This window comes from Populus trichocarpa, chromosome 17 (assembly GCF_000002775.5).
Source record: "Populus trichocarpa isolate Nisqually-1 chromosome 17, P.trichocarpa_v4.1, whole genome shotgun sequence".
In the NCBI taxonomy this organism is placed as follows: Eukaryota; Viridiplantae; Streptophyta; class Magnoliopsida; order Malpighiales; family Salicaceae; genus Populus; species Populus trichocarpa.
In genome coordinates this window covers 68,783-89,483 of record NC_037301.2, presented here as the reverse complement: position 1 = coordinate 89,483, position 20,701 = coordinate 68,783, and the positions used below count along the sequence as shown (strand labels likewise).

The following is a 20,701-nucleotide window of genomic DNA, read 5'->3' as shown; positions in this document are numbered from 1 at the left end:
TTTGCAGATGACTTTTAACATAATGGACATATTCCATACCCACCCATCCCGTCATCCCCGAGAATAATTTCACAGATGAGATCCATGACCATTCCATGATTCATCACAGATTCAATGGCTGCTGGTCAAATGCCATGTGAAACATCATTGTTTTACCACCCTCCGTGGTGGGTTTCATTCGCATACCCACCTTTGATTGATGCCCATACTTGCAAGTCCAACCACCAGGCAAGCCATCCCATCATGAACAGGAAGCAGCCACCACGGTCTCAATATACAAACAATACGACAGCATTTATTCTCTCCTTCCTTGGAAACTTTTCAATCCAACCACAAGAGAAAGAAAATGGAGGAAGAAAGGAGAAGGGATCCTGCTTACTGACCAAATTAAAAATGAATTAAGAAAGAGCAAAGAAAATATATTTATATAAAGATTATGTTAGCTAATATACATTTCATTATGCATATAACACCCTTTGTGACATAGTTGCTCTCTGTCTTGCACATTATAGTTAAACATGCACATGATCGATATAATGGTATAATAATTCCAGAGAGAACTAGTACTTTTGCCGGCCACATTATGGACGGAAAATTGACAACCTTAAAAGCTCCGTCACCCTAACCACAGTTGAAATATTTATTGTCTATGGCATCTATGAGATATGGTGGGGGAATCACTGGTCAAAATCCACAACACAAGATCTTCTAGGGCATCCTGCGGGGATGAACCAGAAATTGAGGAAGGTAATGCTCCAAAACAGCCAAGAGCTCTTTCCCTTGGCTCACATCTTCTGAGGACCCACCCCCAAGTTTTCTCACAGCTTCAACAAGCAGCCCCCTTTGTTTCTGTGAAAATAAACGACCAGCCGTTGCTGCACACTCCCTGTACAATGGCAGATAAGCAACTGCCACTCTTAAAGGGCCTGGCAGATGCCTTAGGGATATAGGCGATCTACCCCAATTCAAAATCATCACGAGATTCATGTAATGTTCTTGTCCTTGCTTTAATCCATCCAAGAAAGCTGCCTCTGACCAGTTCTCTCGAAGAAAAGCCTTGAGCTCAGGGGCAACAGACTCATCATCAGAGCGAGCAATGCTGTCTGCAACAGCATAAGTAGCAGTAGGATCACCCAAGAAATCAGAATGCAAAAGAAATGCCACACCATCAAGCGACCCACCACTTCGCTCCCCAGCAGCCTTGAGAATTTCTATACTGAGGGCAGCAAGAACATGCTGAGGAACGTGAGGGAGGAGATATCCAGCAACATCAACTTGACTACTGGAAGTCGCAGCCGTGAGAGCAAGGCAGAGTTCCATGTCACGGCAACCCCTTTTCACAAACCACTGAACAACCTGCATGCAACCCCTTTCAGATGCTCTCATCAAAGGACCCAGGAAGGCTATAGCATTGCCCTCTTCCACAAGACATTCCATTGTACCAATTTTGCAATAGTGAGAAGCAAAACCTAGGGCCAAGTCAACATCAACATCCAAGCTGTTCCTATGGGCAATCTAAAAAGATCGATCCCATATTTGACAAGCAATAAATTCAAACAAAAATGTCAGATACGCATACTTAGATTGATGAAAAATTCTTAGCATCTCTCTCTCTCACACGACGTGTGTGCATGGAAATAGATATTGCAGCTGCACTTTAGAAGGGGGAAAAAAATTGTTCTACAGTGTGGTGCGAGGAAAAAAGATAAGCCAAATGAATCAGAACATACCAAAAAAAATCACGAGCACATTACACGAACATGATAGGTGATGAAATCTGCAATTTTTGCTTATACTAAAAACGCTTCACTGCAGCATTTATTTCCTTCTTTACAACCATATATGAAAACTATTTGTAGTTTGCACAACCAAAGCCATACTCATTTATGAGTAACATAGAAATAGAAGAAAGAAAGAAACTCACCCTAAAAAGCACCTAAGGAATTGGTATGATCATTAATAAGATTCTGATTGTATCTCTTGCTCTCTTAATAAAATAGCAAGATTCATCTTCCAAGGAAAACAAAAACTTCGACCTTCCAAAATACTCAAGGAACATAAACAGAAAAGCAAAGTAAGAAAAAGGTATATGTGTGTGTGATTAATGTTACCTGCAACAAAATGCGCACAAGTTCTGTACTTCCGAAACGAGAGGCTTCAAGGAAACACTGGTTGACATTGTCTGCACCCCCTTCAACCAACATGCCAAGCAACCCTTGGATTGCAGTTGCTGATATCCCAGATGACCAGCCAGGATTGAATGAACTGGAAAATAGAGTAAGAGGAAAACAGGCTGCATCAAAGGCCTCAGTGAAATCCTTCCCAGTGAGTTGATTGCCAGCAAGATCAAGAAATGTCTTGAATGCAGACAATTGGAGTTGAACCTCAGCAATTGAGCTTTGAATCACTCGGTCTCTATTTACCTGGCAGCGGGAATGGAAGCCAATACATTTCAGAGCCCACTCGGTAAACTTTTGAACCTTGGCACTGGCTTCTGCCTTCAAGACCTCATCCCCATTGCACTCCTGAAGTCGCTCCTTCAATCTGAAGATGAGAAAGCAAAACAAAGAATGCACATCAAGAGGATGCGAAAAAAAAAAAAAAAAAAAAAAAAAAGCTTTCACCATGCATGCTAGCATAAAAAAATGTTGTGGCTGAAGTTCTGGTTTCTCTTTTTTTAATGAATACAAAAGAGGAGATGGAATTTTTCGTTGTGTGCATGCATTTGCTATAGCTAATTCATAAGGAAAGACAATTATACTATATTGTACCAGAAAGTAAGCACACAGAGCAGCACCTACCCCCTGAAATCTAAAGATACACGCTTACTCACTTCATGAAGGCCTACAGAAAGATATCTCCAGAGACTTTGCCATTTATAAAACGGAAATGAAAATCACATCAGAATCCAGCCATTTATGTCTGTGCCCGTCCATGTGGACAGGCAGAAAGCAAACAAATCATATTTCACTAATTGTAAATCCATAGCACAAGATGTAATAAAAACAAGACATGCATCTTCATTTATTTCAGCTCACAAGTCACGCCAAGTCATGCATAGCAAAAATACCGCGTGCATTACAATCATATTAAATACAGTGAATAATTCATAACAATTTCACAGTTCTTCTATAATGGAGCTTATTTTGGTCACTAAACCTAAATAAGAAAATAGTTGAAGGCATTCTCAGATGGCTGGATGAAAACTTGCTCCCTCTGAAAGTGTTTTATACTCCTTGAAAGGAGACAATGTCAGAAGCATTAAACTACTAATTAGTATTCACTTTCTAATATTAATCTCTGGTTATTTTTGAACCAGAAGTGTGTCAAGAAATTTAACCAAAAAAATTTAATCTCTGGTTATTTTTGTACATCAAGAATTTCACAAGTAAATTAGGCAATCCCACAGTACCAGAGTGCAGTTCCACAACAAGGAGCTGGATGAGATCTACAATTCCTTTCCTCGATGTTCAACCAGCAGGTTGTTGAAATTTTCATTTTGCAATTTTACTATGAGAGCGTATAGGGCATTAAAATAAAACTATAAGAAGATACAAAGTAAATTTCCCCTTCACATGTAGAATCAAAATTGTTTTAACCTCAACATTTTATTTAATGCATTTGACCGATCAAAGGGTAGATTAACAGTTGCCAGATCAAATCTAATATATCAAGGACCACACTATGTTGGAGGTGGGAAGGGTGATGGGACAGAGAAATAAAGCAGAATAGACCAAACGTACATTTTAGTAAAATATAAAAGCTATTGACTGCAAAACAAAACCTAAATCAACTCCTTATATATTACAGATTCATCGAGAGCAGCGGATTAAGGTAGATAACTTCCCATGTCAATGTACAAAACATTAAATCATCCTTCATCACCAAGAAGAAATACCTCAGGATATGCAAGTGCAGAAAGGATATCGAGTGCCCAAAGGATTATAAATGGGAATGTAAGATTCACCAGTGTACACTAGAATGAAATGCAAATCCAACCTAGCATAAGGCAGTAAGAGCAATTACAAAATAACCCCCTAATGCAGTAAGCAAATAGTGTACCACAATGCATGGATGGCAGAACCATGGAATAGAGAATACAAGTTTTGAAAAACGACTTCCAGCACTAAATATATGATGCATATAAATATAGGTGTGCTAAAAAATATACAGGTGTTCTTCATACATACATATGCATGCATATAAATAGCATGTCAAACACATGTATATACCCATACACGTCCATACAAACACACAACATAAATTCTATCCAAACATATGGACGAGTAAACACCGATTGTTCCATAAACTAGGAAAAACAGCCAGACTTTTTTTTCATTTTTTCCTCAGTATACCTTTGGGCCATTACATTGACTGTGTCTTCAAGATGCATTGTTTGGCTCTGGCAGGCAGAAACACATGAAGCAAGAAAAGAAGTTCTGAGAGCAGCTCTAGTGAAGTCATAAGCGCCATTGGCTATAATCTTCTTAATCAGTCCAGTTATCCCATCAAGTTCTTGCTGTGTGCTCAAAAACCAGATAGAGTCCAGCGTGATGCACAAGGCATCATTAAGGGTTTGTGCATCAGCCAGCAATATCAAGCTCTCAGCAGGCTCCCAGTCATGGCAACTCACTGCGCTTTGAAACATCCGACCCAACTCAATCCTATCTTGCCTGCTGAGTTTCTTCTCCTGTCCAAAATTCTCCTTATTGCCAATCTCAGACTTCATCGCAACCACACGTGGCTTGAGTTTTTTCGTACTACAGCTACAAACACCAGAAATTCTTGTCTCTTTACTTATAAGGGGTGCTTCTCTTGAAAATACAACATTACTTCCCTCCCCCGTTTCTGATGAGAAACATTGAATTTCACTCTTTGGACTTCCAATTTCATTCTCTTCAGTCTCCATTTCCACACTAAATGACTGTTCTGGGCAAAACTCATCCTCCAGATGCATATCAGTGCCCTCAACAAATGTTATCTCCTTTTCCATACTTCCCCACTATACAACCACCACCTTGACACACCGAAATAAAGGAAAAAAAAAAAAAAAAAACCTCAATAAAGCAAACACTCAATACTCCCTAACAACACGATCATATATGTTTCAAGTAAGAAAAGTACTGAAGAACCCAGTAAAAAATGCAGTGAGTTCCCCTTCTTTAAAATCCCAGTTCCATCAAAACAAATGACAGGTTCCAGAAAACTAAAATCTCAATTCTCCTCCTCCTTTCATTCGATTCTCTTCTCCAAACAGCTCCATGCAACCAAACTAAGAAGCAGAAATTCAGTAATTTTTGAATTTTTGCTGGGCCTCCTTGAACAAATTGAATCTAATAATTTAAGTACCAAAACGACCAAGAGAAGCACGCCCACTAATCATATAACTTCAGAGGGGGTATAAACAGTTTCCATAACTAGAGAAAAAATAAGAGCCCTAAAAAGCAGAAACCCCTCCTCCTTCGTCAATCAGTATCATCAAAGATCCACAACCAGACCCTAAAACACAAAACCCATTTGCATCAATAAGCAACAATCAACAATAAAATTAATATCTTTTTGCTAAACAACAATTAAAAGCTCAAAAAAATTGAGAAAACATAGGAAATATAAAGGATATGAGAAGCAAAACCGCGTAAATAAAATAAATTAAAATAAAGAGAGATTGTGCAGATACCAAACCTGAATTCTAAATGGAGAAATTTTTAAGTTTTCTGTATGAGAGAGAGAGAGGGAGAGAAAGAGAAGGGTGAAACTCCCTCTGCCTCTGCTATTTTTTTTTTTTAGTTTAACGTGGATGTTCGGGCTAGCTTGCGCGCATCTCGACTAATCCCACGAGCCCTGAAGTTAACGACCATGTAAGCCTCCAGTGGCCATTATATGAGCAACCACAGGGCTCGAACCTGAGACCACATAAGGAGCAAACCTCTTGATTTCAAACTCTTATCATTGAGCCACCACCTATATGGTTCCTCTACTATTTTAATTACTGGGGTGGGGGGAGAATTTTTATTATTATTTTTTTACACCAGACCAGAAGGCAGAAACTAAGAAAACAGAAAAAGCTTTGTCTTTGTTTCTTGATTAATTTATTTTAATAATAGTTATTTAATTTTGAAGAAGGGATGTGTTTATTTATTTATTTAAATAAAAGAGTGTGTGATTGAGTGAGAGAGAGTGTGTGCACTGTGCAAGGGCAGCGATGAAGATCAAAGTTATATAATCGGTTCCGGCTCATAACCCGGTTAATAAATTGGATAAATTAAATAAAATTAATTTTAAAAATTCAAGTGAAATCTAATTATAAAATAGATTAACTAAATTATGAATTAATTAATCTATCAAGTTCATCAATTTTAACCAGTATAAAACTTAATTCGAGGTAGATTTTGAGTTAATATGTTTGAGTTTATTTAATAATATAGTTGTAATTATTTTTTTTTCTTGGAGTTGTATTGAAATAATATTTTTTATTATTTTTTTAAATTTATTTTTAATATTAACTCATCAAAATAATTTAAAATAAAAAAAAATTAAGATTTTATTAAAAAAACAGAGTTTAATAATACCGATTAAAAAGTGAGCGCGGGTGGTGAGTGATGGAGAAATTAATTAGAGTAAAAGGAATATAAATAAAAAATGTTTAGTATTTTAGAATTAAGGAGGACGGGACGGAGTGGCTCATGAAAGGAGAGTGTCCGTCCACCACAAAGGAAGGAAAAAGGTGGAGGTGTGGGGTCCATGTTGACGACACTCCCTCACTACAATCATTACACCTTTGCATATTCCTTTTTCTTCTCCCTCTCTCTCTAACGGCGAGTTAATCAACACTGAGAGAGAGACCACCGAGTGCATTTCATTTTGTATTTAAAAAATATCTTTAAGAGTTTTTTATTTTTTTAATATTTTATTATTATTTTAATACATTGATATAAAAATAATTTTTAAAAAATAAAAAAATATTTAAATAAATTTTAAAATAAAAAATAATTTAAAAAACAACCTCTCACTCAGTATGAAATATTAACCACAACTCCATGCGACGGTTCTCCTTCTCTTTTCTTTTATTCTCTCTTTACCTTTTGATAATGCTTGCTAGTTGCTGCTTGGACTTTGGCCATGTCATCGATAATCTTTCAATTTCATTTTTTTTCTTCTAATTTTTCACCTCTTAGCCTAGTTTCTTTGTTTTTGTAGTTTAACTCATTTTAAAAAATGATTTTAAAAATGTCTTTTTGTCTAAATACTTTTTAGATATTTTTTTTAGTTTTAATATATTGATTCTAAAATTAAAAAATAAAATTAAAAAAAATATTCTAAGATATTTTTAATTAAAAAATATCTTGTATCACAATTGCAATCCATCACCCTCTCCTTTTTCACGAATGAAAATTGATTCACCCACAAACAAACTAAAAGAAAATGAGAAAAAGGTTGTCGTTCTTGAGATTTTTCTTTTAAATGAAGTGCTAGAAATATGTTGGGTTGTTCCTATAAGTAAACTTAAATTAAATATATTAACTCGGGCTAACCCTCGATTTATTTATATAAAAAATAATAATAAATTAAAAGTGATGTTATTTTGAAAACAAATTGCCCTGGTTGTTTTTTAAAGTATTTTTCATTTAGAAATGTATCAAAATAATATTTTTTTATATTTTTTAAAATTATTTTTAATATTAACGTATTAAAATAATCTAAAAATATAAAAAATATATTAATTTAAAATAAATAAAAACTAACTTTTTTTTAAAATATTTTTAAAACATAAAAATAAAGAAATCAGCTATATCGACCCGATAATTATTGCTGGAAGCCTCCACAAAAAGCCGAAAGCATGAGGCTGTACGGAATGAGAGAGCACCTGACCCCTCTAGTGTCTAAATCAATAGTCTCATTGCCATGTGCTTTCCATATCTATCAGTCAACATATATTTCCAATGAATTATTTTCTATAGTTAACAATCTTGTATTCTTCTTCTTCTTGTTTTTTTTTCATAATCATCTACAATAAAATAAATAGTTCTACTAATGGATAGGTAAAAATTGAAAAATAAAAAGATTTGCATAAGCTTTCATCACCCCTTTATAAAAAACTATTAGGCATGAAGATGTTAGATGCACGTAACTCGATTAGTAAAATAATATCTCTCTTTGAAAAAATATATTATTTTATTGCTGCACAAAAAAAATATTTTGTTGAGAATAATATATATATAAAATTATAATTCTTGATATGAGTATTTTTACATAATTTTTTTTTATTTAAAAAATATGTTTTTTTTAATATTTTTAATATCAATATATCAAAATCATAAAAAAATTAAAAAATATTAATATAATAATTTTCTATGCAAAAAGCATATTCAATCTCAAACAAGCACAAATTTGATGAATATTAAGCTGACTTCAGCTGATCTAAAATAAATAAATAAATAAAAATCTTGTTTGATACTATTTCTCAATTTGTTTTTTTGGGATAAAAGAAGTTGAGAAAAAAAATATAAATAGGCTCTAAATTTCATTAATTCGAGTGTAATAAAACCGGTTTATATATGATTAATTTCATGTTTGGTATTGTGGTGTAAAATGCTTTTTAAAAATATTTTTATTTAAAAATATATTAAAATATTTTTTTTTTAATTTTTTTATTTTTAATATCAACACATTAAAACTATAAAAAAATACCAAAAAAAATTAATTTAATATTTTTTTTAAGACAGCATATTTATAAAATGGATGTTAAAACAAAAGTTACTGTAATCCCAAAATACTAAATGAACATGGATGCTCGGGTCGGATATAAATGGATAGATATCGGGTATTAACCCTATCCATCACAAGTCCCATCGTCAAATAATAATGGCTCGCATTGTGTAAGGAAGGTTTTTTCCGAATTAACACACAAAGCATCTTTGCTTGGCTTTGCTTTGGATTATTTAAACAATTAGCCTTTGGCCTTCTGTCTTGTCTTAAATTTTCTATTCCTCTGCTTCTGCTCATCCTTCTATCTATCCTAACCCTAAAACCCCAAAAGGAAAAATATCATTTTGATCTGAATCATGGATGAAGAGTATGATGTGATTGTTTTGGGCACTGGTCTCAAAGAATGCATCCTCAGTGGTCTTCTCTCCGTTGACGGCCTCAAGGTCGGTTCTTCTTCTTCTTCTTCTTCTTTCCCATATTCCCATTAGGGTATGTGATGGATCTATATCGTTTGATTTGTGAATTCTACCCTGTTTTCTAGATTAGGGTTGTATACACAGATCAAGCTGATTGTTAATGATTGATCTGATCATTTATATTTGTTTGGATTTGCAAAGACTCTGGCTTTACTGGAGCTATTTACTGATTGATTTAAAAAATGAAAACTTTTCAGATGTTTTTGGAGAAACATGGATTGATTTCTGGTTCTTTAGCTTCTTATGCGAAGTCTTGAAATGAGTTTTCATTGAATCGTTTGCTGGGTTTTGGGTTTCACTTCAATCATGACCATCCTTACTTTGACTTTCGAGTTGCCATCGTAGGAAATGGATCTGTTTGCATGGAATTACTGCAAATAACTGTACATGATTTCTGTATTCTCCTTTTGACAACTTTCGGCTGTATTTGGATCATATTGAGTTTTATGCACTTGTAAGAGTGTATTTGTTGATGCTAACATGATTACGTTTCGTGTATGTCTTGTTGAGTCAGGTCCTGCATATGGACAGGAATGACTACTACGGGGGAGAGTCTGCGTCGCTGAACCTCATTCAGGTCTTACTATTCATGATCTGCATTTGCCAATCACTTGCTGTTTTTCTGCTACTCACTACTCTTGTGAGTGATCGGTTTTGATTGTGAATGAATTTATTTACAGCTCTGGAAGAGGTTCAGGGGAAACGATAAGCCTCCAGCACATCTGGGCTCAAGCAGGGATTATAATGTTGACATGATTCCTAAGGTGTATTTCCAACTTTGCTTCTCAACACTTCCTGTTATCTGACCAGTTATTCTGTTTCTGAACTTGTCATTTTATAATCTCTGCTCTTTTGTCATGTGTCTCCATATGGCTAGTTTATGATGGCAAATGGCAATCTTGTACGTGTCCTCATTCACACAGATGTTACCAAGTATCTGTACTTCAAAGCAGTGGATGGCGGCTACGTCTTCAACAAGGGAAAGGTATACTTATGTTCAAGCTCAGTAGGGGTTGATTGATCTCAGTAGTTTCTATTGTGATATGTTTTTAACTCAAAGCTGTTGGTATGGACTTCTATAATAGGTCCACAAGGTGCCCGCAACTGATATGGAGGCACTCAAATCTCCTCTCATGGGTCTTTTTGAAAAGCGCCGTGCTCGCAAGTTTTTCATATATGTCCAGAACTACGAAGACAGTGATCCTAAAACCCATGAGGGAATGGACTTGACTAGAGTGACTACCAGAGAACTGATTGCGTATGTTCTTGCTCCTGGTTTTATATTGCAACCATGCCACTTTGTGTGCTACTTTGTAATACCTCACTGCAGCTTTTATGGATTCTCATGTTATGTTCAATACCTTTATTTTGGTTTGAAAAATATCTTAGAAGTTATTTGGATTGCTGTGAGTCAATTTGTATTCAACAATAAACTTGGTGAGCACAGTTTTTTCTTATTATCCAGTTAACTTTTTGTCAGAAAATATGGTCTTGATGACAATACCATAGACTTCATCGGTCATGCATTGGCACTACATAGAGATGATCGCTACCTAAATGAACCTGCACTGGATACTGTTAAAAGGATGAAGGTGATAATCTAAGTATAGTTTTCGTACAAATGTTTTGATCTCTGTTACATTTGAATTTTTATTTTATTTTATGTGTTATTTGAAAATTTTCCTCCTGATTATGTGATAGCTATATGCGGAGTCCCTTGCCCGTTTTCAAGGAGGATCACCATATATTTACCCTCTGTATGGTTTAGGAGAGCTCCCACAGGTAACTCACTCACTCTCTCCCTGCCTACCCACTACCCCTTCTTTCTCCACCTGTCTCAACCCTCAACATGCTAACTTGTTATATACTGAAATAATGACATTTATCTGGGTGTGTTGTTCCACCTAGGCATTTGCACGGCTTAGTGCTGTTTATGGAGGCACATACATGTTGAATAAACCTGAGTGCAAGGTACTTGTTTATGCTTCTGAAATTTGATTTGTTATTTCTTGTGTAATTGTGTCACCCTATATATGCCGGTAAAAATATGCGTGCATATGACTGTTGTTGTAGACTGGAAATATAACATGGGAGTGGCATATTGCTGTAATTTCAGGTAGAGTTCAACGAGGAAGGCAAAGTTGCTGGTGTCACATCAGAAGGGGAAACTGCTAAGTGCAAGAAAGTTGTTTGTGATCCTTCCTACTTACCCAACAAGGTATGGAGGACAAAAAAAATAGTTATTGAAGCCAGAATCTATATATATGTGTATGTGTGTGTGTTGAAGATAAAAAATGAATGTTCCATTATTTACAGAAAGTTGAATGCATTTGAACAGGCTAGGAAGGTTGGTAGGGTTGCAAGGGCAATTGCCATTATGAGCCACCCAATACCAAGCACCGATGAATCTCATTCAGTGCAGGTTATCCTGCCACAGAAGCAGCTGGGTCGCAGATCAGACATGTGAGTTCTAGATACTTGATCAGTTGTACAAATATTCTCCTTTCCAGTCCCATATTATTTTGTAAAATATTGAAGGATTATAATTGGACATTTCAACATTATCTATTTTTAGTGTTACCATATATCAGCCTACATTTGAGTTGTGTTTTTTACAGGAAATGATAGTTAAGTCTCTTGTCTGCTGCAGTTTAGGTGTTCTTATTTTTGTATTTATTGCTTTCTGGTTTAGGTATTTTTTCCTTTGATATAGCCTTTTCATGGTAAAACTCTGAAATCCGTTTGCCCAATTATAATTTTTGTTACTGTCTTGGAAAGCTTAGTTTCTGTTTTATAGGTAAGGACATCCATGGGGTATAGTTGAATTGCTTACTCCAATTGAAAGGTCTATCTGAGGGGGAAGCTTTCATTACGGTGACTCAGCTGGAACAAATATATTGCCTCTCTGTGTGCTAAATTTTTGTGATGCTTCTGTGTTGAGCAGGTACCTTTTCTGCTGTTCTTATACCCACAATGTTGCTCCAAAGGGAAAATTCATTGCATTTGTATCAACCGAGGCAGAGACTGATCATCCTGAATCTGAATTGAAACCTGGAATTGACCTCCTAGGTCCTGTTGATGAGATATTCTTCGATATTTATGACAGATATGAACCAGTCAATGAACCTTCTTTGGACAATTGCTTTATTTCGACAGTGAGTGCAATTTTTTTTTTCTGAATGCTGCTGCTAGTTATGATTGTGTTGCTTCACCTTTCCTTTATGGATGCACCCTAATTCGAGTTTCTTAATGTTTGGCAGAGCTATGATGCCACAACACACTTTGAGTCAACTGTTACAGATGTTCTGAACATGTATACCATGATAACTGGAAAGGTAAGATTGCACTCTCTGGTGTTGGAGTATTTGTGGTATAAAACTACTCTTTGTAGAATCTCTACCATCTTGGGCTTGTGATTTTAATAGCTGCGATTCTGTTATGCACACAATTGTGATGTTAATCAATTGAACTCGTAAAAAGAGCTGCATGATTGACTTCTAAGAAAACTATTCACTGTTGAATTCTCTCTCTTGCTGGTATATGTTTTTGCCAATGTGCATGCCATTGATTGTTTGGCTGGATTATGTCAAGGGGAACATCTAATTAAAGTTTGTCCTTGACCTTTGGAGGAGGCACAAAACTGGGGGTTTGTATTTAAATTCTATTCAAATTTTAAGATTGAACTGGGGCAATATTTGAACCAGATCCTAACTAAGCATCAAAGGTGATCAGTTCTTGTGCATATCATTTAAAGTTAATCGTTTATAGTGTTTTTCTTGTTGCTTGTCATTTTATTCTCGCTGGAATCCACGTTGTAATTAATTCCACCTTTGATGTTGCAGGTTGTTGACCTCAGTGTGGATTTAAGTGCTGCCAGTGCTGCGGAGGAATGAGGAAAGCTGCATTTGCATGCCACCGATAACGTGCTTTGTTCCAAGTTGCTTTGAACATCACAAATTTCTCTTGGGATTTGGCTCGTAAGAGTGGGCATCAGACTCATCTAATTAGTCTGTCGTGGTCTTGGGTTTATCATTCCTTGTCTTAAACTATACACCATGTGACCTCCGATAAAGATATTTATGTTGTTTTAAATGCTGTCATATTTCCAAAGGGCAACTTTTATCTGGGTCGTGTAAGAGAGAGAAGTTGCCATTTCTTCTGCATGGTTGGGTTATAGGGTGGTGGAGTCTTTGGTTATATTTTATAATAGACAGTGCCTTTCCATATTTTACATGAATGAAATGGACGCACAAATTCAAGGTGTGTGTGTTGCTTCAGAGAGGCAACGTGAAGGTTTTTTGGTACTCTGCTGAATCGATGGTGGATTCTTAAAAACAAGGACAGGCTGGTTGTGGATGATAGATTTTTATGATTTTAAAATGGGAAAATTAAAACCAAGTTTGGTCCAAATTGCAAATACTGTTATGGATTAAAAAATCAAACTTTTTAAAATATTTCCTAAAATTGAACAGTCAAGAACTGCAAGATGCTACAATTTCTAAGCTTTGATTTTATGGTGTTTGGTATGGTGTACAGGAGTGTAGTTTGATCATGTTTTAAATTTTTATTGATGTAAAATGTGAAACATAATTTTTCAAATTAGAGCTAGTAATCACGATTTAGATCAAATTACAAGATGCTTAATACAATTTTCCTTTTAAAAATAGGAACATTCATGAGTCCATGATGGACCTATTCCCAGTATAAGTAATACAAGACTCATAGTTGAAGCTTGGAAAATTTGTCACATTACAATGATTTTGATTTCAAATCCCAGTTAAGATACCCTTGGCCCGGCTGCTTTTTGTTTGCCATTGCTCAAAGACCATACAGGGTTTAAAAAAAATGTTTAGATTTATTTTTATGCTAGCATTTTCTTTTTTTCATTACTATTACTATTATTATTTAACTTGATAAACTAAAATCAAAGTTAATTTTATTATTAGGATGTAAAGCCCGGCCCAGCCCACCACTTAGTAGTCTATAATAAGCAAGCAACGGTGTCTCTCTCTTTACCTTGCTAGTTTATCTGGCTTGCTGAGACCTACGGGCTGCTACTGCTGTGGAAGACGACGACAACGGCGGCGGCATCGTCTGATTGATTCTATTCACAAAGATGAAGCTAGACGTCGAAGTGTTACGTTATCTCTCAAAGGACGACTTCAGGGTGTTAACAGCCGTAGAGATGGGCATGCGAAACCACGAAATAGTCCCCGCCGAACTCATAGACCGAATAGCCTCTCTAAAACACGGAGGCACCTACAAAGTCCTTAAGAACCTCCTCAAGCACAAGCTCGTCCACCACGACTCCTCCAAATACGACGGTTTCCGTCTCACTTACCTCGGCTACGATTTCCTCGCCATCAAGACCCTTGTTAATCGCGGTGTCATTTCCAGTGTCGGTCGTAAATTGGGGACTGGTAAAGAATCCGATATCTATGAGGTTGCTGCTGAAGACGGTACCGTTTTGGCCATGAAGTTGCATCGGCTTGGGAGGGTTTCTTTTAGAGCTGTTAAGTCTAAGAGGGATTATTTGAGGCATCGCTCTAGTTTTAATTGGCTTTACTTGTCTAGACTCGCTGCTCTTAAAGAATTCGCCTTTATGAAGGTAAACGTTTCTCTTCTCAAAGAATGTGCTGTATTTTAGTGGGCTGCTTTGAATTTTTCTGATTTTTGGAAAGGATTTAGCTTTATCGTGTCGAATTTGTGTTTTACTTTTTCATGGATGATAATGGGTTTTGGCTATTTATTTTAAGGCAAGGTTTGTTTTCTTTGTTCTTTTAGCTTTTTACTGTATTGGGTTGTTGTTAATTCTTAGAAATAATTTAGCTTTATCATGTAGATATTTGTGTAGTATTTTAATTGGGTAATAATGGGTTTTGGTTATTTTTTGAGTTAGGCATTGGAAGAGCATGGGTTTCCGGTTCCAAATGCTGTGGATTGTAATAGGCATTGTGTGATCATGTCACTTGTTCAAGGTTATCCACTGTGAGTGCTGCTTGCTCTTTCTTTCTCTAATCTAATGTAAAAAAAATGCAGATATCTTTCTTTCTGTTTGTAATGGATTATTGAATGCTTTTGTGTGATCAGTGTCCAGGTGAAGGAATTACAAAATCCAGAAACTATTTTCGAGACGGTACTTGGCGTTATTGTTCGTTTGGCAGAGCATGGCCTTATTCACTGTGATTTCAATGAGTTTAACATTATGGTATGCATTTGATACCAACTTCAAAATGTGGAGCTGTTTGCTGTTGTTATCTTCTGGTTATGTTTTTTTTCTCTCTTTTTTTTTATTATCCTTTTGAATTGTTGTGCTTTGTAGATTGATGATGATGAGAAGGTCACCGTGATTGATTTTCCACAGATGGTTTCTGTATCTCATCGGAATGCGCAGATGTACTTATTTAGCTCCCATCTTCATCACCATGTCAATTTAGTTTACTGATATATTGGATGCTATAACTGATTCATTAACACATTCCCATTTCCCAGGTACTTTGACCGTGATGTTGAATGCATCTTTAAGTTTTTTCAGAAGAGGTCAGTCAGTGGTTATTTTGCTAAATTTCTAATCTGATATTTGAAACTTAGACTGCCAATTGGGTAGTTCTGGATTGCATCTTGCCTTCTGGAATATTTCAAAATTTCCTAACCATTAGGCAGTTTCTCATGCTTAATAATTTATGTTGTCTCCACAGGTTTAACCTCTCTTTTCAAGTAAGCACAGATGATAATGAGGGCTCTGATGCAGACACAGATGAAACTGGCTGGCCATCCTTTTCCTCAATATCCAAATCTTCTGGTTTTCTTGACAAGGAACTTGCTGCCAGTGGCTTCTCAAGGAAAGATCAGGAGGACATTGAGAAAGTATGGTGAAGCATTTTTCATTAAATTGTCCTATGGGGGTGGGAGGTTTTATTTATTTTTTCTTGTATCCTGCTTCCTCAGTGCTGGTGCACTATTTTGAGGAATTCACCCAACTTTATCATCAACTCATATTAAGTGAACATGACTACAGTCTGTCCAAGGTTTTGTGTTGTATCATCAACCTTTGATATTTGATAGGCATGTGTCAACATCTAATTCCTTTGGAAAGCTCTCTGCCTATCTTATCTTGTAGTTGCCTCTTTTCTGTTGAAAGCCAGTCTTCTATTGCATGCTCTTGAACATGAATCATTGCCATTTGCCATCTCTATGCACAAATTTGTAGGTACATCTTGTAGATGGTTTTAAGAAAATTACTTTTCTTGTATTTTTCTGTGGTTCTATCTCTTACTATCTAGTCTGTTTACCCTTAACATTCCTCTGTGTGTTGGTCCCATCAACTACAAGTGATGCTCTTTCCATAATGTCTCAGTTCATCCGCATCTTGTTGGAAAATAGGACACTACAGATCTTTGATATAACAGTGAAACTCTTTGTATTTGTTGTGGATTTTAGGAATTATGAGTGCACACTTGATGGTGCTGGGTTTCAGCTTTTGATGTTCCACCTTGTACACTTTTCTTTTTGTTCTGGGATAGCATGTATAATCAAATAAAAAATCTCTTAAATGATTTTGCATTACAGCTCTGAATGAAGTTCTATTTTTTTGCAGTTCATTGAAGAGGACATAGATGATACAGACTCTGACAGAGAGGAATCTGAAGATAAACAGTTTGTTGAGTCGACGGAAGCAAATGTCAAGGGTTTAAGTTCTTTGCCCTTGGAGGAGCTGGTATATTTTTCTTGGCTTTTATTGTCACTACCCATTTAAGTGGCCTGACTTAGAAGTTCGATACAAACTGAGGCCTTAACCTCTTGATATCACTGAGTGTAGTTGAACTTTATGTTGCTTCATCAGAACACATTGCATTATCTGTGGGCATAGAAAGAGGAACTTCGCCATGCCTGTTAGGGAGTTGCAATGATTCATTTGGATATGGTGTTTTGATTCTTAGGTATCTTGAGACATGATAAGAAATTTATCTTATTAGTGATGGTTAATCATTGGAAAAGTAGAACTTTAAAGATCAAGAGTTGGTTGAATTTAATGTCTGAAGTTGATCAAAAAATGGAAAAAAATTTCTTTGACAACCAGAATGATTTTCGTTATCTATAAGGTGACCCTGTTGTGGATTGTGTATTTTGTGCTCTGCCCCTTTTGCATACTAACGAACCAAAACCCTTTTTCAGCTTCTTATGTTTTTATAAATGACTTTAGCAAAAGAGATCAGAGAAATAATAATACCATTACCATGACATGCAAGAACAATTCTTAAACGGGTAATATATGGAGAGTGACAAGGAAACAAGTGGCTATATGATCAATGTTGAAGATATTTAAAGCCAAAATATTTATCGATGGATTCAAGTATGCAAAGATAACCATTCTAAAAAGGTTAATATCATGGCTTTGGGAAGGATGCCCAGATTTAAATTGCAGACCTGCAGTTTGCAGTTTATTTAACTGTATCTCCTGGAACACACCTGCATTCAATATGTCAATGATTTTTGTCTATTGTTATGTACTCTTGTCCAGAATGTTTTTGTTCTGTATCCCTGCATTGGATTGTTTTAAATTATTAAGAATAATTACTTTTCAGGAAGAGCAAACTTCAAACTCTGATGAGGATGGGGTAGAGGTTAAGCAACAGAGTTGCGAAGCAGGTCAAGATAACAGGGCTGAAATTCAAGATGACAGCGACAAGGTACATTTTCAATTATTGTTTGCTCCAGCTGTTGAATTTTTTATATCTGTCCAACATGTAACATGATATACGGCATGCATTTTTTGGGGGTTTGGATTACAGTGTTACTTGGGGCTTAGCATCCATCCCATGTCCAAAAGCTTATTGGCTCACGATGTTGAGCCTGTGGATCCAGCTCGATTGCATCTTTATAATACATCCCAAGTATTCTTACTAAATACTTGGTTCTTCTGCATCACATTTTCCTTCTGTCGAATTATATCTTGTGGGGGATGTTTAACCACATTCTAAATTAACAATAGCTCTATTTCTTCTCATCTCTTTACAAATGCCCTCAAAAGGAAAATGCCTTGTGTTCTAATGCAAATGTACTTTTCATCGGAAAGTTGTGTTGGTTGGTTTATATGCGCGGGTGTATGTAACTACATTAGTATCATGTTCTATATCTTCTTTGTTTCTACTTGATCCTCTAGGTAAAAAGAAAAAAAACGTAATTTGTTTGTTGCTCTTCATTGTAAAAATTTTAGTGCCATGCTCTTTGCACTGCTTTATAACACGATATCACCTGACATTTATCTTTCCTTTCCTTCTTTTCTTATGTGCAAAACTAATAGCAGTTTCATTTTCCAGGAAGAAGACAATCAAAGTGCAATTGAAAATGATGCTGAACTGAACAAGAGTCTAAACAAGCAAAGAAAACGTGCCGTGGCAGCAGCTCGTGGGGGGCGGAGGAGTTTTGCATCCAGAAACTCTTACAAAGACAAGGGTGGCAAATCCTCCCAAAACTCCCGAATTCAGAAACAACTGTGCAGCTGGTGAAATATGCGAAACCTTTTTGTAACGACAGACAGATAGACATGGTGTCGATTAAGTTGTTTGCAGCAACACTACCCTAAAGAGATAATTTTCACCTACTTCTTTGTGTGGAACACCTCAGAAAAAAGTGAAGAACAGCTCCAAGTGTAATCATTATGTATGCGGCATAAATGAAAAGTAGAAGGAAAGCTGAGAGCGCAATATTGATTTCGTCCCTGTTTTCAGTATGTTGGAATAGAACATCATATTTTTTTTATTAACTACTTATCTTTTAGGAAAAGAGGAAGATGGTGATGGGAGTTTCTGATATAAGAAAGAGAAGGATGTGATCTTTGGCAAAACAGTATTCTTTTTCTACTGAATTCTTATGAGATATGTTTGCCAGTATTTTCCTTGCCTAAATCGGTGTTGGATCTCATCTGAAGTGGATTTTTAGATATGGTTTCGGATCTTCTTGTTCAACTCATAAAGATTATTTCGAAAAGGGATTTAGTTTAGTTTCAATTGATAGTTAAGATGGATCAATGATTAAGTTTGCATTGCAAGGCTAGAACAGTTCCAAGCGATTATAGTGCCGGTGGCGCTGCACCGCGGGTGTGCCAGCGTTTCCTAATGGGCCCTTAAAAGAGTAGCAGCAATCCAATCCATAGATAGGAAAGGAAAAGAAAGGCTACAGAGGACTGAATGTCCAGACTTCAGAGCAATATAGCCGGTTTTGCCGATTCATGGGCGACGTTGTCAAACTCACTAGTATTTGGTCATTGCCCATGTAGTGGCGCTAAAACAACAGCTTGCCTGTACTATACCTTTGCTGCTTTGCATTTCGCCAACATCTGCCAAACTTGTCACCGTGACAGAGAGAATGAACGAGGCCATTGGTTTCAGTGATCGAGAGCTCAAGGCATGCTCTGCACAGCGTTTTCATTTCCCATTGCCAGGCTGTCAAACCAGGAATTTTTTCTCATGGTTACGTCGCCAACAACATCCTCAGCCGTTATTCAAAATGCGTCGTCGGAGACTTAAATCCTGCTTGCAAACTGTTCGACGAAATGCCCCACAAAGACACCGTTACCTTGGACACCGTGATCACTGCCTATGTAGATTCTGGGAACTTGAGAGCTGCTTGGGATTTTCTAAAATCAATGAAAAGATGTGGCTTTCAAGCTGATGGCTATACCTTTGTAAGTATATTTAAAGGGGTAGCTCGTGCGTCTCGATATGATCTTGGTCAAAAAGTGCATTCCTTGATTGTTAAGATCGGTTATGAACGGAATGTTTATGCGGGTAGCGCTTTATTGGACATGTATGCCGAGTGTGAAAGAGTTGAAGATGCTTATGATGTGTTTCGAGGCATGCCAACGCGTAATTTTATCTCGTGGAATGCACTCCTTGATGGCTTTGTGCAAGTGGGTGACCGTGACACTGCATTTTGGCTATTAGATTGGTGGAGAAGGAACGTGTTATGGTTGAAGATGGCACATTTGCTCCACTTTTGACGTTGCTTGACAATGATAAGTTCTACAAGTTAACCATGCAACTTCACTGTAAGATTATAAAACACGGCCTTGAATTTTATAATGCTTTATGTAATGCTACACTCACTGCATACTAGGAATGTGGTTCATTAGAAGATGCTGAAACGGTGTTTGATGGTGCTGTTGGCACCCGAGATTTGGTTACCTGGAATTCCATGCTGGCAGCTTATGTAGTGCATGATAAAGATGAGGATGCGTTTAATCTTTTTCTCGAGATGCAAGGGTTTGGGTTTGAGCCAGACGTCTATACTTACACTTAATCTCATAAGTGCTTGCTTTGAAGCAGTTCATAAGAACCTCGGGAAATCCTTTCTTGCGTTGGTGATAAAGAGGGGACTGGAATAATCAGTGGCCATCTGTAATGCATTGATGGCCATGTATCTCAAATCAAATAATAAATCCATGGAAGCTGCGTTAAACTTATTTCACGATCTAAGTTACGGAACTTTGTGTTCTGGGAAATTTATACATTTTCTGT

The 20,701-nt window shown here is 36.4% G+C and overlaps 3 protein-coding genes across 4 annotated transcripts; 2 read left to right on the top strand and 1 right to left on the bottom strand.

Annotated features, from left to right (window-relative positions):
* Nucleotides 1-398: 398 nt before the first annotated feature.
* Nucleotides 399-5,835, bottom strand: LOC18106375 (ankyrin repeat protein SKIP35). Its single transcript, XM_024588307.2, has 4 exons — nucleotides 5,683-5,835; nucleotides 4,356-5,499; nucleotides 2,112-2,544; nucleotides 399-1,515 (listed from the first exon to the last, which is right to left on the bottom strand). The coding sequence occupies exons 2-4, from the start codon at nucleotides 4,991-4,993 to the stop codon at nucleotides 709-711; spliced, it is 1,878 nt and encodes a 625-aa protein (XP_024444075.1). The 5' UTR covers nucleotides 4,994-5,499; nucleotides 5,683-5,835; the 3' UTR covers nucleotides 399-708.
* Nucleotides 5,836-8,847: 3,012 nt separating this feature from the next.
* Nucleotides 8,848-13,459, top strand: LOC18106376 (guanosine nucleotide diphosphate dissociation inhibitor 2). Of its 2 annotated transcripts, XM_024589218.2 has the most exons (13): nucleotides 8,848-9,149; nucleotides 9,697-9,759; nucleotides 9,863-9,946; nucleotides 10,060-10,167; nucleotides 10,268-10,440; nucleotides 10,663-10,774; nucleotides 10,884-10,964; nucleotides 11,091-11,153; nucleotides 11,299-11,400; nucleotides 11,521-11,645; nucleotides 12,127-12,337; nucleotides 12,443-12,517; nucleotides 13,025-13,459. In XM_024589218.2, exons 1-13 carry the CDS (start codon nucleotides 9,063-9,065, stop codon nucleotides 13,073-13,075), a joined length of 1,335 nt encoding a protein of 444 aa, XP_024444986.1. In that variant the 5' UTR covers nucleotides 8,848-9,062; the 3' UTR covers nucleotides 13,076-13,459. The 2 variants fall into 2 exon arrangements, with proteins under 2 accessions (XP_024444986.1, XP_024444985.1); XM_024589217.2 differs by having other exon boundaries at nucleotides 8,850-9,149; nucleotides 12,443-13,279.
* Nucleotides 13,460-14,184: 725 nt separating this feature from the next.
* Nucleotides 14,185-19,090, top strand: LOC18106377 (serine/threonine-protein kinase rio2). The gene is made up of 9 exons (XM_006372248.3): nucleotides 14,185-14,790; nucleotides 15,082-15,170; nucleotides 15,273-15,390; nucleotides 15,505-15,578; nucleotides 15,675-15,722; nucleotides 15,881-16,049; nucleotides 16,780-16,899; nucleotides 17,768-17,872; nucleotides 18,503-19,090. Exons 1-9 carry the CDS (start codon nucleotides 14,299-14,301, stop codon nucleotides 18,689-18,691), a joined length of 1,404 nt encoding a protein of 467 aa, XP_006372310.3. The 5' UTR covers nucleotides 14,185-14,298; the 3' UTR covers nucleotides 18,692-19,090.
* Nucleotides 19,091-20,701: the final 1,611 nt, after the last annotated feature.

What these genes read in the sequence shown, in the direction of transcription:
- LOC18106376 (XM_024589217.2), top strand. Translation starts at nt 9,063, where the DNA reads ATGGATGAAGAGTATGATGTGATTGTTTTGGGCACTGGTCTCAAAGAA. An exon ending in CTTCCTACTTACCCAACAAG is followed by an intron (nt 11,401 to 11,520) that starts GTATGGAGGACA and finishes GCATTTGAACAG; the next exon opens with GCTAGGAAGGTTGGTAGGGT. An exon ending in ACAATTGCTTTATTTCGACA is followed by an intron (nt 12,338 to 12,442) that starts GTGAGTGCAATT and finishes AATGTTTGGCAG; the next exon opens with AGCTATGATGCCACAACACA.
- LOC18106377 (XM_006372248.3), top strand. Translation starts at nt 14,299, where the DNA reads ATGAAGCTAGACGTCGAAGTGTTACGTTATCTCTCAAAGGACGACTTC. An exon ending in CTTGTTCAAGGTTATCCACT is followed by an intron (nt 15,171 to 15,272) that starts GTGAGTGCTGCT and finishes TTGTGTGATCAG; the next exon opens with TGTCCAGGTGAAGGAATTAC. An exon ending in TCAATGAGTTTAACATTATG is followed by an intron (nt 15,391 to 15,504) that starts GTATGCATTTGA and finishes TGTGCTTTGTAG; the next exon opens with ATTGATGATGATGAGAAGGT.
- LOC18106375 (XM_024588307.2), bottom strand. Translation starts at nt 4,993, where the DNA reads ATGGAAAAGGAGATAACATTTGTTGAGGGCACTGATATGCATCTGGAG. An exon ending in GTCAATGTAATGGCCCAAAG is followed by an intron (nt 2,545 to 4,355) that starts GTATACTGAGGA and finishes TCTCATCTTCAG; the next exon opens with ATTGAAGGAGCGACTTCAGG. An exon ending in TTGTGCGCATTTTGTTGCAG is followed by an intron (nt 1,516 to 2,111) that starts GTAACATTAATC and finishes CGATCTTTTTAG; the next exon opens with ATTGCCCATAGGAACAGCTT.